Raw genomic sequence first — 17,162 nt, 5'->3', positions numbered from 1 at the left:
TTCATTAAATAAATCATACAAGACTGCAATCTGCACAAGTATGCAATTTTAGCTCGTAAAACTTAAAAAGAATATTTTTAAATTTCATCACAAGACGACTACATTTCATCATCTACTAAAAATAATCAATTGTAGACAGGCCAATGCTGCAGCGAGTTTGACCATAAAAAATGAATTTTAGAGAACTTTGACTAGTGGCGCCGTCTGTTAGTTAAAATCCTGTTCTTAAAAAACAATCCAATAACAATTTCTCAAATAATTGAAATTCTTTTGATCTCAGCTACAACTGAAAGAAATGAAAAGTCGGAAACTTCTGACTGAATTAACTTTTCACAACAAATTTCGTTAAAAATTCATAAGCCACCTCATAATTGCTTAAAATAGCAGTATTTCAATAATATATTGCAAAAATAAACGTTTACTTCACCGCAAACCAGTTTTCGGTTTTCAATGACAGATACTGCATTTATTACCAGTGATTGCCAAACAAATTTATGCACTTTCCTAATTTTCCTATTGAGATTAGGTTTAGGAGCAGGTAAACGGCTTTCTCGGCAGCTGTTCGAACGTCGAAAATTCGACCATATAGTAAAGCTTCATATGGGCATTTTGTGGAGACGTTTTTTTGAAAAGCAGGTGGTCAAAACTACCAGCTGCTGTACCACAACACTTTGATTCGTCGTCGACAAGGATAAAACATGCACACATATCCTTCTTATTCGCTTCCTGTGTCGAACAATCTGAGCTCCTTAACCTAATGGTAATTCGTACACTTCCTCGCATATATTAAAGCCTTTCAAGATATTAATAACCTGAGTCTTTGTTGGAGGACTAAAATATCCTCCGGGATTACATTATTGACTTGAAAACTTGGTAGTGTGAGTGAAATTGATCCAGTTTTTTTTGAGTTGGTAGGCTTTGGGCTTTGTTGGTTTTTGACGGTGTTGCGTTTTTGAAATTTTGTCGTAGTAGGCTTAGGGGAGAAAGCACCGGCGTGGGTGATGGAAAAAGTGATGTTTTGATTTATTGGTCGTAAAATGTGTTAAATTAAGCGAGTTTTTACTTACCAGTACGGTTTTCACTTAAAAAAAGCGGAACCTGCAGCGGAACAACGATTTAAATGCCGACAGTGAATTATTTTTTATTATTACACACGGAGATGACACATCCTCGCGCACTACCACCAATAATCAACAAAACTAACGCAACGCCTTTATACGAGGATGCACGAACTGTTACAAAGAATGCCGATCGCCGGCCTTACACCACTGTGTATTATGGGCTGCCTATAATCTAAAGATGTTTAAGGATTTTTCATTGCATTTTTAAAACCTGTATTTTAAAAAACTGTTAAAATTAAAAATGTTATATTCTAATGTGTCGTTTTTTCCTTTTTTTACAAGAACCAAGCGTCTTTTAATAGTTTGAAGTACTCACATTTTGTTATTTACTTTTTTGTTTTAAACGGCTAATAATAATAATAATAATAATGAGCAGGCTGTCTCATACTGTTATACCGTCATTTATAAAAACAGAAATGAGTGTTCTTAAAAAAAAACTGACATTAGTTTTGACACCGTGACACCGACGTTCGAGTGATACCTGACTAAACTGACCCTGAAAATTATTTGAACAGAACTTTCCTCACCCCTGAAGTACAATCACGCAAATTCAATTTCTTAGATAAATTATAAAATTTGATTTCGCCAGGTCTATTTTTTATGAGGACCCCTATGAGTAAAAATATAAGTAAAAAAGAATTTGTATGTTTCAAGTGAGTTTTCTCAAAATAAAATATTGTCATAACGTCATTTACAAATTTGGATAGGTACGGTTTAATGCTAATAACATTATTTCTCAGGAAAATGAGGTAAAGTGTTTTTGATATAATCAATAAAACAAACTGCTTCATTACCTAATTAATATTTCTGAACCATCCTGTATAAGCAGTTTAAAAAAATATAAATACACTGTTGAGATAAACCACTTCAGCAAAATTTTAAGATGACATCATCAAATTTTTTAAAAACAAACGATTATGTTAACGATTTACCATGTTTATGATACCTTTAACATGTTTGCAAGATTTCGGGGCATTCGATTTTGCAGTCTTTAAGTAAATTGTTATTGTTCAGGATGAGTTAGCTGAAAGGGGACACCTCGAACAACTTTTTCATTTATCAAACTATCGTCGTCTGAGAACTTGTTTGATCCACAGACCGCAGCGCGCTCAAGCCAATGTCGACTCTAAGCGTTCAGAATTTCTGAATTGTGTTTGATACTATCTAACAAAACGTTCTAAATTAGCAATACTAGGGGGACTAGTGCAATAGATTTTTTCGGAAAAGTGCAGTTATTTTTATATTTTAGAAGCACTGTGTTCTATTTTGTATTAATTTTTACATATTTTTAGTCACAATTTGGTAGTTATTTTTTACTTTTAGCAATAACGCGACATGCTTAAAAGCTCTCAGTGATCGAAAAACTGAAAAATTGAAAAATTATAAAAAAATTAGAGAATCGAAAATTTAAAAATTTCGAAAATTGAAAAATTGAATTGTAGAAGAACTAAAACCTAAAATTTTAAAAAGCTGAAAAGTGAAAATATCGAAAAGTAAAAAGTCGAGAAATCGAAAAATTCGGAACTCGAAAAAATGAAAAATACAAGAAAAATTGAAGAATCGAAAAACTGAAAAATCACAAAATTGAACGAAATATTCAAAAATTGAGAAATTAAAAAATTGAGAAATCGAAAAACTGAAGAACTGAAAGATCGAAGCCTTGGGAAGTCGAGGAATAGGAAAATCAAAAAATAGATTAATTGAGAAATCGGAAAACTGAAAATTCAGAAACGTCAAAATTTTAATAATTAAAAAATTTAAAACTTTGAAAACTTAAAATATCGTAAAATTGAAAAGTGGAGAAGTCTAAACATCAAAAAATCAAAATTCGAAAATCTAAAATTTAAAAATCGAAAAACTGAAAAATCAACAAATCGAAAAATCGAAACTCGACAATTAAAAAAATTGGAAAATTGAAAAATCGGATAATTCAAAAATCGAAACATCGAAAAATCGAAACATTGAAAAATTGAGAAACCGAAATGGGCCAAAATCGAAAAGTTAAAAATGAAAAAATTGATAAATCGAGGGATTGAGAACAATCGAAACATCCGAATCTCGATAAATCGAGATCTCATAAAATTGATAAATCGAAAATTTAAAAATTCGGAAGACTGAAAAATTAAAAAGCTGAAAACTCGAGAAATCAAAAAATTTAGAATTTTAAAAATTGAAAAATCGAAAAGTTGAAAAATCGAAAAATCCAGAACTCGAAAAAATGAAAAATACAAGAAAAATTGAAGAATCGAAAAACTGAAAAATCCCAAGATTGAACGAAATATTCAAAAATTGAGAAATCGAAAAGTCAAAAAAGTAAGTCGAAAAATCGTGAACTTAAAAAATCGAAAAATTGAAAAATCAAAAACCTGAAAAATCGAAAAATTGAAAAACTGAAAGATCGAAGCTTTGGGAAGTCGAGAAATAGGAAAGTCAAAAAATAGATTAATTGAGAAATCGGAAAACTGAAAATTCAGAAACGTCAAAATTTGAATAATTAAAAAATATTGAAGAACTGAAAAATCGAAAAGTCGAAAAATCTAAAATTTAAAAATCGAAAAATTAAAATATCGTAAAATTGAAAAGTGGAGAAGTCTAAACATCAAAAAATCAAAATTCGAAAATCCAAAATTTAAAAATCGAAAAACTGAAAAATCAACAAATCGAGAAATCGAAACTCGACAATTAAAAAAATTGGAAAATTGAAAAATCGGATAATTCAAAAATCGAATAGCCAAAAAGTAAAAAATCGAAAAATCGACAAATCGAAAAATCGAAACATTGAGAAACCGAAATAGGCCAAAATCGAAAAATCGAAAAGTTAAAAATGAAAAAATTGATAGATCGAGGGATTGAACAATCGAAACATCCGAATCTCGGTAAATCGAGATCTCAAAAAATTGAAAAATCGAAAATTTAAAAATTTGTAAGATTGAAAAATTAAAAAACTGAAAACTTGGGAAATCAAAAAATTCAGAATTTTAAAAATTGAAAAATCGAAAAGTTGAAAAATCGAAAAATCCAAAATACAAGAAAAATTGAAGAATCGAAAAACTGAAAAATCCCAAGATTGAACGAAATATTCAAAAACTGAGAAATAAAAAAATTGAGAAATCGAAAAGTGAAAAAAGTAAAGTCGAAAAATCGCAAACTTAAAAAATGGAAAAACTGAAGAACTGAAAGATCGAAACTTTGGGAAGTCGAGAAATAGGAAAATCAAAAAATTGATTAATTGAAAAATCGGAAAACTGAAAATTCAGAAACGTCAAAATTTGAATAATTAACAAATATTGAAGAACTGAAAAATCGAAAAGTTGAAAAATCTAAAATTTAAAACATTGAAAAATTAAAATATCGTAAAATTGAAAAATGGGGAAGTCTAAAGATCAAAAAATCAAAAAAATAAAAATTCGAAAATCTAAAATTTAAAAATGGAAAAACTGAAAAATGAACAAATCGAAACTTGGAAAATTGAAAAATCGGATAATTAAAAAATAGAAAAAACGAAACATCGAAAAATTCAAAAACTGAGACAGCGAGAAATCGAAAAATCAAAAAAACGAGAAATTGAGGAGTCGAAAAGTCGAGAAATCGAAAAATTGAAAAATTGAGAAACCGAAATAGGCCAAAATCGAAAAGTTAAAAATGAAAAAATTGATAGATCGAGAGATTATGAACAATCAAAACATCGAAATATCCGAATCTCGATGATAAATCGAGATCTCAAAAAATTGGAAAATCGAAAATTTAAAAATTCGGAATATTGAAAAATTAAAACATAGAAGAACTGAAAACTCGAGAAATCGAAAAATCTAGGATTTTAAAAGTTGAAAAATCAAAAAATCGAAATATAAAACAGTCGAAAAATTGAAAAATCTGAAGTTTAAAAAACGAAAAACTGAAAAAACCAGAAGTCGATGATCGAAAAGTCGAAGAAACGAAATATTGAAAAATACCAAAACTGAAAGAAATATCCAAAAATTGAGAAATAAAAAAATTGGAAAATTGAGAAATCGAAAAATCGAAACTTGGAGAAAAAATGAAAAAATTGATAGATCGAGAGATTATGAACAATCAAAACATCGAAATATCCGAATCTCGATGATAAATCGAGATCTCAAAAAATTGGAAAATCGAAAATTTAAAAATTCGGAATATTGAAAAATTAAAACATAGAAGAACTGAAAACTCGAGAAATCGAAAAATCTAGGATTTTAAAAGTTGAAAAATCGAAAAATCGAAATATAAAACAGTCGAAAAATTGAAAAATCTGAAGTTTAAAAAACGAAAAACTGAAAAAACCAGAAGTCGATGATCGAAAAGTCGAAGAAACGAAATATTGAAAAATACCAAAACTGAAAGAAATATCCAAAAATTGAGAAATTAAAAAATTGGAAAATTGAGAAATCGAAAAATCGAAACTTGGAGAAGTCGAGAAATGGGAAAATCAAAAATAGATTAATTGAGAAAGCGGAAAACGTCAAAATTTGAAAAATTGAAAAATAGAAATACTGAAAAACTGAAAAATCAAAAAATCGAGAAATTGAAAAATCTAAAATTTAAAACATTGAATAATAAAAATATCGCAAAATTGAAAAATCGAGAAATCAAAACAAAAAATAAAAATTTGAAAAACTAAAATTTAAAACATTGAAAAACTGAAAAATCGACAAACCGGGAAATCGAAACTCCAGAATTTAAAAAATTGAAAACTCGAAACATCGAAAAATTGAAAAGCCCAAAGTAAAAAACCGAAAAATCAGAGGATCGAGAAATCATGGAGTCCAAAGCTGAGAAGAAAAGTTAAAAACTGAAAAAATGATGAGTCGAGAAATTGAGCAATCGAAACATCGAAACATCTGAATTCGATAAATCGAGAAATTGAAAAATTAAAAAATTTGGAAAAAGAAAAATCGGAAAATCGAAAATGTAAAAATTCGGAAAATTAAAAAATTCAAATATAGGAGAACTGAAAGTTCGAATAAAACAGTCGAAAAATTGAAAAATCTAAAGTTTGACGAAAAATTGAAAATCCAAAAAGTAAAAAATCCATAAATCAAAAAATCCAGGAGTCCAAAAATCGCAAAGTCAAAAAATCGAAGTATTGAAAAATCCCAAAACTGAAAGAAATATCCAAAAAAAAGAGAAATTAATAAATTGGAAAATTGAGAAATCGAAAAACTAAAAAAGCAAAGTCGAAAAATCATAAGCTTAAAAAATCGAAAAATTAAAACATCAAAAACCTGAAAAATCGATAAATTCAAGAATTGGAGAAGTGAAAAATGGAAACTTTGGGAAGACGAGAAATGGGAAAGTAAAAAAAAGATTACTTCAGGAATCGGAAAACTCAAAAATTTAGAAACGGCAAAATTTGAAAACTTGAAAAATCAAAATATTTACAAGTAGTAAAATTGAAGAGAACAAAAACTGAGAAATCGTCGTATCACTGAAACATCGGAAAATAGAGAAATCGAAAAATAAAAAATCGAGGAATCAAAAATTTGAAGAATGAAAAAAAAGAAAAAGTCCAAAATTGAAATATTGAAAAATTGAAACATCCAATGCTGAAAAATCGAAAAGCCGAAAAATCGCAATAGCGTATTTATAAACCACAAGTTGAGGACTATACTATTTTTTAACATTTAAATAACATTTATTCGACCAAATTCTAAGATGACAATAAAATACAATAATTTACGAATATTAAATAATGAAACTAATAAAGCCATTTTTTTTACTGCAAAGTCTGAAAAAAAAATTAAGTCATATTTCTGCAATATATTTTTTCTGTTACTTTTTTAAAAGCAGTGAATTTACGTATGCACGTATTCTCCATTTGCAAGTTTAATGTTGCTACTTTTGGCTAATAAATAAAGTTATTCGAGTTGTCCCCTTTTAGCTGACTCACCCTGTACAATTTTGATTTTTGTTTCCCAAAAATTCTGGATATCGAAGATAAAACATATAGGCGTCTTCGTAAATTAGAGAAAATTTTGAGATGACGTCATAAAATTACTAAAACACATTTAAAATTTCACATCAGTCCAATAGTTTTGAAAAATTACCTTATTAAAGTCACCAATAGACGAGAGGTAGACGGAAACAGGAGACCTACTTTTTCGTATTCTGGAAATGATGAAACGTCATAAAAATGTGAACCTAATTTCATTTTTATTGGTCCTTTTTCTTACATAAACATAAAATGCAAAATGTTACCTTGTATTTCTGTTTTTTTAAGAATGTTTAAATTTAAAGCCACCATCAAGACAATTTTGTGGTTGTTAACTCTATGTAGACTAGGAATAAAAACTAAGTTATTTTCACAATAATTATTTATTTTTATATTTCAGAATTCTTACATACAAAATCTTAAATTAACTATTACATATTATTTTGTAGCATAAAAACTCTCACACACACACACATCATCCATTCAAAAACAATCAGCACTATTTACGTATTAATGCCATATTTTGACTTCATCTTATCAATTTCTTCCTGTTTCTTCTCAATATCGGTCTTCTTAAATGCTTTACTGGCTTGATAATACAACACAACTAAGTACCTATTACAAACATTAAACCCTGACAAATGATCACAAGCATTCTTGGCATCAAAAATATCTTCATACACAACAAATGCTGTTCCCCTTGTTTCCGGAGTATTCCCCACACGAATTTGTCTGATGGCGCCATATTTGCCAAAAATATCGTACATTTCCTCTGCTGTTATTTTGTAAGGCAGATTTCTTATGTACAAAATACGGTTGATCTCGGGGGGCAACCTAACCTAAAAATACACCAAAAACTATTTTTGCGAAAAGAACACAAACAAGTACTTACGTTTGCCTTTCTTTGCATTGCCAACGCCATTTCGATGTATAATTTTTTAACAAAACCAACAATAATAATTAAGTGCAAAATAAAATTGTATCAACACCACTACAAGTGTCAACGTACTGCCAACGTAATTACTACCAACCGTTCGATTAAACAAACAAAAATTCCCACACGAGAAACGAAAACGACGATTAATTTTCTACATCTGGCTCTGGAATATCAACATTGGCCACTAATTCAACCAGAGACCGGTCATTAATCGATAAAGAACATCCTTCCTGTCTTACAATCGGCTTAATAGTTTTGCTATTCTTAAACAGCTCTTTCGTTCGTTTAATAATGGTTTCGTCGATTCCAACTTGAGCAGCAATATTAAAAGCAAAACTATTAGAAATACCTTCCGTAACTTTATACAAAAACGACAAAACACCGTTTTGTTCAGTGTGCGCCATTTTTAAATACTGAACTAAAACCCCTTCTGGCAAGTAATCGACAATCTTTTGATGATGTGTAGAGACAAGAATGTGAGGGCAGTCGCTGTTCTTTTTGTAAAAATCGCGCAGTACACCAACCAACAACGCGAAACCTTCTTCCACTGTAGTTCCTCTGCCAAACTCGTCTAACAAAATCAAAGAATTGGCATTCGCGTTGTGTATTGCTTGGGTCGCCTGTTTATTAAAAATATTGTTATTTAGTAGAGCTCAAGAAACACAATACCTGAATTGCGTCTATCATGAATGCAGATAAACGCACAGATGCAGATTCTGTTGCTTGCATTCTGGAATGTATGCTATGCATCATACCAATATTAGCGACTCGTGCTGGAACGTAAGACCCAACGTGCGCTAAATAAATAACTAAAGCAACTTCTTTTAAATACACGCTTTTGCCGCTACCATTCGGGCCTGTGATTATTTTTATGTGGCTGTAATTATTTCCCGAGAAAAAATCGTTGGATTCGAAGTTCGACACGAGCTCCAATAAAGGGTGTCGGCAATCTTGAATTTCGTGTGTATTTTCTGTGTTTAAACTAGGCCGGACGTAATTATTTTGGGCCGAAACTTTAGCTATGGCGATTAATCTACGAAGGTGAAATGAAACAACAAAATGATTGGGTGCTGAGAAATGTTACGCATCGATTAGGGCTAAAACCCGGAGGGGTTCTCTTATATCCTTATTGTATTTAAGTATAAAGGATGAGAGCCGTTGCAGGATTCGATTTTCGTGGGCTATTATTTCCGCGTTTATATCCCCCAAGCTTTCGTCCAATTCTGAAAGGAAATTTTAGCGAAATTGTGGGAAACAGATTGGACTTACCTAGACAGAGTGGATTTTTATAATGAATCGTGCCACGAAGGGTAAACTACAAGAATTGATTCAATTTATAATAGAAAATAACTATTAATACCCAGTGAAGTCACGAAACAGAATAATAATCATAGAGGAACTAAAACTATAATTAATGAAAGAACTAAAGTAACGAAAAAAACTTGTACTGCTTCAGTGATTCAATGGGTTTAAAGTACCATAAAACGAAATCCTAGATCTGCAAGACTTTCAGGATCACAGTGGGGTTCCCATTCTTTAATCGCAAGAAGGTGACCCATTTCTGGTAAATATACGATAGCACATTCGTGTAAATAATCCGGAAGTTGCTGAGCTGCCAGTTCAGCAGCTGCTGTCACATGTTGAGCGATATCCTGGCGCCTAAGTTTCTCTAAATATTCATAATCTCAGAATATTATTTAATAACTTAAAAAATACCCTACTTGCGTCTAAACTTTCATCAAGTCCTAACTTTATGACAGGTCGTCCAAAATTTTTATTAGCTGTGAAGTCGATGGCGTTGTTTATTGAATTTTCTAAACCGATTAATTCCGTCGTTACTGAATGATAAAATTCGTGTAATAATTCACAAGAGTTTTTATACGGAGATGTTAGTTCTCTAATGAAAAGCGCATGATAAATTGACTGAAATTATGGTTAATAAATCGAAAGTAAAATTGGAAGCACACATACTTTGTATAAAATGTTCCAGTCTCTACAATTTGCCCTCGAATTTTTAATTTTCGTCAGAATAATCTAGAAAATATGTAATACAGACGCAACTAAACCAAACACAACTTACAGTGACGTCAGATAAGGTTTTAATATTATCTTGTAAACTTTCAACAAATTCTTGGTGATTAGGATGAAGAACAAAAGTAATAAATTCCAAACGTTTGCTTAATTCGTGAATGTCGTTCACGGGTCTAAGTAACATATTCCTGCAGACATTTAATACAAACACATTAGTAACCAATACCGTGAAATACCTTAAGCATGTTTGTCCTACTTTTGACTTACAACTGGATGAGAAAAGTCTAAAAATACTTAGACCTTCGCGATTACTAGACTGTATGCCTCTCTTGAAGTTAGCGTCATGTGAGCACTGTTGAAAGACTTGAAGTGCGTTTAAAGTAGTCCAGTCCATTAAAACGTGACCTTTCCTATAAAACCGTCGATAAATAAGTATTTATGGAATATTATTAATTATCACACAGTGAGATCTGGGAAACTTGTAAATACTGTAGATCGCTTCTGGCAGACATAAAGTGCGCCCAATTTTTATCTAAATATTTGATCAAAGCTCCTGCAGCATATATTGACATTTTATAATCAAAATTTAGTAATGAGTTCACATAGAGTTCTTTTTCAGCTTCTGACATATCTGCAGTTGTACATAAATTCAATTCAGAGAGCACAGATCTACATATTTCAAAAGCTGCAACAAAAGTGTGATTTCTGGAAATATAAACATACAACATACAATATTCTTTGAAAGACAATAGGAACATGTTCGGGGGGACACTTCTCAACGTGTCTACCGTTGAAGTCGCATCATTTGACACAGACATATCTATTAAATATTTAACGTATTCCTCACTTTGCTTTCCCACAGTTACGAGGTATTTTGGAGAAACTTCTCGATAGACTGAACATGTAAGGAAAAATTGGGGAGCAGTATCTGTAATTTCTTCATACACATATAACTACATAAAAGAATATACTTAGTAAGTGAATATTGAAACAAAGAACTCACAGATTTATCTTCACCACAAAAGTAAGCAGCCCCCATTTTACCGTTTTTCCACAACAAGCACAGAATTTTCACATCACTGTTATCACCTCTATCATCAGTTTCAATTTCTTCACTTATATTTGGTAAATTTTGTCTTATAGAAAAAATTAACTCAGAATTTTCAGAAGACTCCATTTTTGTTTGAACACACAAAAATCTCGTATTTAATTTAAATCAAGTAGGCACTTAAATACTGACAACCTGACAATTGAACGCCAATGGCACCAACTGCTTAAGTTAATTACACCACAAACTCAAGTCAAACCACCTGATTTACAAAATCATAAAATTAACAGATTTATTATTGCATGTATAGTTAAAAATTAAAATATTGTGCCTACAACTTATGAATCATCAGGGTCGTACTTATGTAATTTAAGTCGCCACTGTTTGATTAATCCATCCCAACCGCGTCTTGAATACTTTAGGTACTTATTAGGGGTCTGTGGGTCATCCGATTTGCGTTGGTTTCTGAAAAAACACCATTAACACGAAAATAATAACGTGCATAAATAATTACTTTGGAACACGTTTACAATACTCATCATAACCTATTGTGTTCTTCCCATAGTCAATTTGTTTTTGTCTTCGACTTAAGACAGCAGGGTCTGTTTCTAAATCATTTTTGCGCGTTTTTTTCCTTAAAAGTGTCATTATAAAAACTGAGAAAATGATAATGAACTAGTTACTTTTGTATGGTTTTGTTGTTTTCATCAAAGTTTGGGTTGTTGATTCTACTTGAGGAAGGCCCCAGTTTTTCAAGCGCTGATTTATATGGCGAATCTCGCTTTTTGTATAAAGAAATTCTGGCACTTTTCAGACTTTTCCGAGAATTTGAATCAGAATTTTCATAACCATCAATTTTCATAGGGGAAGTTAGCTCCTCCAGAACTTCCTTCTTTATATGAATGTTCTCAAAGGCTTCTGTACATACTGGAAAGTTGGTCTCTTCGTCAAACAGCTCATGTTTGATGGTCGTTTTTAAAGCGGGATCTTCTTTGGTTGCACTACTCGTTGCCTCTTTAAATGGATTAAAAGCCAACTCTTCAAGCTCTTCTTTGATGTCGTTCTTACTTATTAAATTTGCCAGAGAATCTTCGGAATCCTAAAGAGGAATGTTTAGTCTTTACACCTAAATAATTTTGAGATATAATACTTCATCAAAAATGCGTGCATTTTTCAGGGAAGTATTCACTGAAAATCTACTTTTGATGGTTTCCATTCTGGTTTTGACTGATGAACATTGAAACTGAGTAAGTACTTATATGACTGCTAATATGTGGGACTTATATAATTAAAAACTGTAAAAATTATTTTAACACAAAATATCTCAAACACAAATATTTTGATGGTCATAACCTCGTTTTACCGCGTATATTTGACACTCAGTGTAGTAACAACTCCCTGACCAAAATCCCCACTACTAAAAACGCGGCCTTTCAAATTAAACACTGATCTAAAATTTACAATTTATTTACATAACATTACAATGGTTCATCAAAAAACGATTTCCGCTGCACTACAGGTACATGCTTATATCTAATAAAATAGTTGTCGTTTCCTAACGCAGTATACGTTCTTTCGCCTTCTTTCCCCAAAAGTTTTCTCAGCGCAATATTTCTGTGCACTATCTTACTATAAAACTCCTTCCCGCCTTCTGCAAAAACGGGATTTTTCTGCTTCAACTCCTTATCAATTTTGCTTTCAAAATAAACTTGTGAAACATCTTTACACAAAGCATAACTTCCAAAAGAAAAAGCTCCTACTAATGCATACAGCACAAACCTTAAACTTCTTGGTCTTGCAAGTAAATTTCCCCTCTCGTTAAACAAGCGACATAATCCGTACATTCCAGTAAAAGACAACACGGCCACGCCTGTATCAATAAACCACTTAGGAGTATCTCGGAACTTGATTTCTCTAGCCATTGCGTAAAGTTGGGCATTCTCAGACAAAACAAGCGACTTCTGAAGGAGCTTCCCCTCATCCATATCCCACACGATGGAGTCATCTCTTAATTTGATTGAATGCTTATCAACAGAAGATAAATCATTATAGAAAAAATTTGCTGGTAGTCCCACACGCACACCGTATTTACTGTACGACGTACCGGCACTAAAAATGTCAAAACCGTAGCCCGCGAAGGGCTTATATAAATGCTGATCGCGTTTATCGATTTCAAGAAGATCTAAAGCTTTCTGGAATCTTTGTTGTAGTTGTTCCGTTAGTTTGACTGAAAATCCATGTTTGTAGAGATGGAAAACTTCAACGTATTGGTCCAGGAGGAGGGTTTGGGGGAGTACGTGGGCTAAAAGGATGCCTGTGGACCCCGTACCGGCTGCATAGTAGGAAAATTTTCTGCCGGCGTCTGTTATTAACCAAGATGATAATTTTTTCCACCAAGCCATAGTAGTGTTTTATATTACACGTTCATGACTAGTACACACTTAATTAAGCGAATTTTCTTAAATTTGCAGTTTTTACATAACCTCAAATTGTCATTCACACTTTTGGTTGGTACAACTGCGCATGCGTGCATTGTTACACAACGTAACTTAGGTCTGTTCAGCACACTTTTTTTAAGGGTGCCCAGTAGCAGACCGAAAAATGAGCTACATCATGGCCGACTAGTATAAAGATATATATATATATCTTTATACTAGTCGGCCATGGCTACATAAATAGAAGTTCATTGCACGGGCGTAATTTTAACTTTGAAAAAAAGATCGACATTTCAATTGATAAATTATGTCTAAATCTCTGGGGAAGACACAATATTTTTTAAAATAAGTGATTGTTTAGTGTTTAATTAATCGTTCATTCGTCGAAGGAAATTCAATTTTTAGACGAGGAGAGAACATGTTTCGCTTCAACTTTTATATCAGTGCAAAGACAACATTGAGCTCTATGGGGAAGAACCGGTTATTTTTGTTTAAAATTTATATTTATCAAAATATTTGCTTTTTAAAAAGTATTGAATAATGAAAATAACGTGAAACTAGGCAACCCTATTTACAAAGGATCCGTTTCAATCAATGGTTCAGTTTTACACAGCAGGGAGCCTTGCTGACCGACCCTTTCAGGTAATCAGTTCAGGTCATAAAACTCATAAATACTCTTAACCGACGAATATTGTTGAAACTCTTTTACAAGTCGACTTTTTTCATTGCTGACATAATTTGATTTAAAAGTATGCAAATTTTTAGAATTTGATACATTCTACTAAAATATTTTCTTTCAAAAAATTATTCGAATATTTTTTAATAATCTGTCATTTTATATATGAATCAATACACAAAACTGATAACATTTAGATTTTCATTACTTCACTAACCAGTTATTTACCTGAACAATCACATTTATTTAAATTTAATTTTTTGATACTCTTTTCCGCACCACCTATGAGGTAAAGTATTATAGGGGCGTTTTTTTTTACGTGGTATCTCCAGTAGACCTATTTTTTCCACAATGCAAATACAATTTTTTAAATTTACATTTTTTTTTTAGAATTTGTCTGATGGGTTGACTTCTTTTATAAGGAGAATCTACTATCTCTGGAAGTAAGGCATGTAAATAAAATTTTTCTAGGGGCTCTAAACTCAAATCCATAAGGTTGTAACCACTCCCTAGTGTAAATTTTTAAAAATTATTCAGTGTAAATCTGTCTTTTAATAACCTGGTGACATATTTGGTGACCTGTCAATATAATGTCAGTTCATTCATGTATTCGCGACACATGATTACGTTCGACTTCACTGCAATTCTTGCACTCCTGCACAGGTTATTTCATAATTATCATTGTAACTTGTCGCAATATTGTAAAAACTGATAAACAATTTTCAGTAAAAACAGGATAACCTGAGTCTTCATGGTAATTATAATACAAGAGCAACGATAAATAGAAACGTGTTTTATCTTTCATCTGTAGAAAGAATGCCACCTGCTGTAATTTAGACTTGCAGTCGATACGTTTACGAATTACGATAAAATGAACCCAAAAATATTGTGGTCACGAATGAAATCAAATATTGGGCTGGTAAAAAAACAAGGTGAATTGATTTATTTATTGTTGCTGCTTCATAAAAATTACTTTACAGATGGGGAATAACTGAGATATTCAGAATTTGTTTAAATTATTGTACATGAGTATACGTGATAATTATATGTGTGGCTAACTATGACTCGAAGGATCAGCTCTCTCGACTGAAATGATCAATCTCGCGAGCAACACCAAAATTGTCTATAATGGGTAGATCACCTTAATTAGTTGCAATGGATGACCAATTTTTCATCAAAAAAATGGGACACCAACAAGTCTTTAATGTTATGTTTAATAACTCTAATATTTGGTACTACTTATTATTTACAAAATGTACAAGGGATTTGGTTGAAGGCGATAGGTCTGGCTATGCTCCTCCATCCTGACGATTTTAGTGGTAATAATGAACAAAATGTAACTTCACAAAATTCAGAGGCTAAAATAATAGGTATGTTGAAAATAATTTGACGGCTTATTTAAACTTACTGTTACAGGAGTGGTTAGAAACATTGGGAACACATAGACCAAATAACCAAAAAGCAATTATTTTTCTGTTGTTAACTTTCTTAAATCTGAATCCCATGGATTTTAATACTCAACGTAAAGTATTTAAACTTGCTGTATATTCTGGATGTTCTTTCGCAAAAATAAACAAATCCTGAAGAGTAAAAAACTCATTTTTTTTGTTTTTGTCAAATATACGGTAGGTTAGATCTTCTTTAAGTTCCAAATTTGAATACCACTGCGATTTTTGTTTTGGTTTCCACTTTGCTTCTTGTAACGGTTCTCCAGATTGGTGTTGGGTTATAATTTTGTGGGCTTGACATCGAGAACACTATGGAAAGGATAGGAATTAATGATAAGTTTACAGGGAAAGTATGCAGTGCTTGAATTTAATGAGGGACATTTAGTTGTATTGTGTAGGATATAAAGAGTGGGTATAAAACTTGAAAAGACAATGTTGTACTAAAAAGCGAGATATACACTTTCAACTTGAGATAGTTAAAACTAAAAGTCCTTCGACATACCACCATGTTGTAATAACATGAAAAAAGTTCCGAATGTCGATACGTTACTCTCATAGTATAGTACTCTCTTTCCATGGTATAAGAATAACTACATACTGAAAAGATTTTTACAAGCTTGAATTCAAGTTCTCGGGAGGATGCTTGGGGATAAGCAAGTTTCAATTCATTGTGGCAGTTGGCAAGTGCCATTTTCATCTGCTTATTTACCACAATATGCCGTGTCGGTACCATTTTTCAATGGTATGGTTTAATAACAAACTGTGAGATATTTAAATAAAACTCTCTCGTGCGTAATTGTCAAATTTTGACATATGCGCCGCTACCAATCTGTTCATGTGAAAAACACCATTGGCTGTAATGCCAACCTTAAAATTTAACGAGTTGTTACAACCTTATGGATTTAACTGTATCATATTATATGCCCAAAATTTATCGTCTCGTTAAATTATGCAATATTTATTTTTTTTTTGTTTAACTAAGAATTAATTCTTTAATTGTGTTTGATACAAATAAAACGTCCTAAATTAGCAATACTAGTGGAACCGTAATCATCCAATAGATTTTTTTTGGGAAAGTACAGTTATTTTTATGTTTTAGCAGCATTGTGTTCTATTTTCTATTAATTTTTGCATATTTTGAGTCACAATTTTGGTAGTTATTTTTTACTTTTACTTTTAGCAATAATAAATAATCCAAACATGAAAAAATCAAAAAAATAAAAATTGGAAAATCTAAAATTTAAAAATCGGATCATTGAAAAATTGAAATATAGAAGAACCGAAAACTCGAGAAATAAAAAATCTAGAATTTTGAAAAAATGAAAAATTAAAATATCGAAAAGTTGAAAATTGAGAAATCGAAATATAAAACAGCCGAAAATTGAAAAATCTAAAGGTTAAAAAACGAAAAACTGAAAATCGGAAAATCCAGAAGTCGAAAAATCGTAAGCTTATAAAATCGAAAAATTGAAAAATCAAAATCCTGAGAAATTGAAAAATTGAAACATCAAACACCTGA

The 17,162-nt window shown here is 31.3% G+C and overlaps 5 protein-coding genes and 2 long non-coding RNA genes across 27 annotated transcripts in view; 1 reads left to right on the top strand and 6 right to left on the bottom strand.

Moving 5' to 3' along the window:
• Window positions 1-1,187, bottom strand: part of LOC135144269 (cell adhesion molecule Dscam1) — a 79,411-nt gene extending 78,224 nt beyond the window's left edge. For all 18 annotated transcript variants that reach the window (XM_064076251.1, XM_064076298.1, XM_064076289.1 and 15 more), the window contains exon 1: window positions 1,068-1,187. The gene's annotated coding sequence lies outside the window, so the exon portion shown is untranslated. The remainder of the gene's footprint in view (window positions 1-1,067) is intronic.
• A 6,245-nt stretch (window positions 1,188-7,432) lies between these two features.
• LOC135144259 (splicing factor 3B subunit 6) lies at window positions 7,433-8,087 on the bottom strand. The gene is made up of 2 exons (XM_064076241.1): window positions 7,961-8,087; window positions 7,433-7,907 (listed from the first exon to the last, which is right to left on the bottom strand). The coding sequence occupies exons 1-2, from the start codon at window positions 7,988-7,990 to the stop codon at window positions 7,572-7,574; spliced, it is 366 nt and encodes a 121-aa protein (XP_063932311.1). The 5' UTR covers window positions 7,991-8,087; the 3' UTR covers window positions 7,433-7,571.
• A 61-nt stretch (window positions 8,088-8,148) lies between these two features.
• On the bottom strand, window positions 8,149-12,451 carry LOC135144241 (mutS protein homolog 5-like). Its single transcript, XM_064076225.1, has 14 exons — window positions 12,235-12,451; window positions 11,768-12,183; window positions 11,599-11,718; window positions 11,040-11,549; window positions 10,767-10,989; window positions 10,499-10,721; window positions 10,086-10,446; window positions 9,977-10,039; window positions 9,727-9,928; window positions 9,484-9,674; window positions 9,275-9,320; window positions 9,090-9,228; window positions 8,675-9,038; window positions 8,149-8,625 (listed from the first exon to the last, which is right to left on the bottom strand). Exons 4-14 carry the CDS (start codon window positions 11,211-11,213, stop codon window positions 8,149-8,151), a joined length of 2,463 nt encoding a protein of 820 aa, XP_063932295.1. The 5' UTR covers window positions 11,214-11,549; window positions 11,599-11,718; window positions 11,768-12,183; window positions 12,235-12,451.
• Window positions 11,423-12,300, bottom strand: LOC135136301 (histone RNA hairpin-binding protein). Its single transcript, XM_064065517.1, has 4 exons — window positions 12,235-12,300; window positions 11,768-12,183; window positions 11,599-11,718; window positions 11,423-11,549 (listed from the first exon to the last, which is right to left on the bottom strand). Exons 1-4 carry the CDS (start codon window positions 12,298-12,300, stop codon window positions 11,423-11,425), a joined length of 729 nt encoding a protein of 242 aa, XP_063921587.1.
• Window positions 12,452-12,535: 84 nt separating the features above from the next.
• LOC135144251 (transmembrane protein 177) lies at window positions 12,536-13,626 on the bottom strand. Its single transcript, XM_064076234.1, has one exon. The coding sequence runs from the start codon at window positions 13,484-13,486 to the stop codon at window positions 12,563-12,565; it is 924 nt and encodes a 307-aa protein (XP_063932304.1). The 5' UTR covers window positions 13,487-13,626; the 3' UTR covers window positions 12,536-12,562.
• A 1,050-nt stretch (window positions 13,627-14,676) lies between these two features.
• On the top strand, window positions 14,677-15,794 carry LOC135144223 (uncharacterized). 4 transcript variants are annotated; one of them, XR_010283045.1, is made up of 3 exons: window positions 14,687-14,858; window positions 14,922-15,127; window positions 15,176-15,794. It is a non-coding gene; the product is annotated as an uncharacterized LOC135144223 (long non-coding RNA). The 4 variants fall into 4 exon arrangements; XR_010283047.1 differs by having other exon boundaries at window positions 14,690-14,949; window positions 15,007-15,127; XR_010283046.1 differs by having other exon boundaries at window positions 14,691-15,127; window positions 15,176-15,565; window positions 15,612-15,794.
• LOC135144235 (uncharacterized) lies at window positions 14,927-16,504 on the bottom strand. Its single transcript, XR_010283048.1, has 2 exons — window positions 16,146-16,504; window positions 14,927-16,083 (listed from the first exon to the last, which is right to left on the bottom strand). It is a non-coding gene; the product is annotated as an uncharacterized LOC135144235 (long non-coding RNA).
• Between the last annotated feature and the right edge of the window lie 658 nt (window positions 16,505-17,162).

Source organism: Zophobas morio, unplaced genomic scaffold (genome assembly GCF_036711695.1).
Source record: "Zophobas morio isolate AGI-343-1 ecotype UQ-CSIRO unplaced genomic scaffold, CSIRO_AGI_Zmor_V1 ptg000004l, whole genome shotgun sequence".
Taxonomy (NCBI): domain Eukaryota; kingdom Metazoa; phylum Arthropoda; class Insecta; order Coleoptera; family Tenebrionidae; genus Zophobas; species Zophobas morio.
Note: the sequence above shows the minus strand (reverse complement) of the source record. Positions and strands in the feature narration are given on the sequence as shown.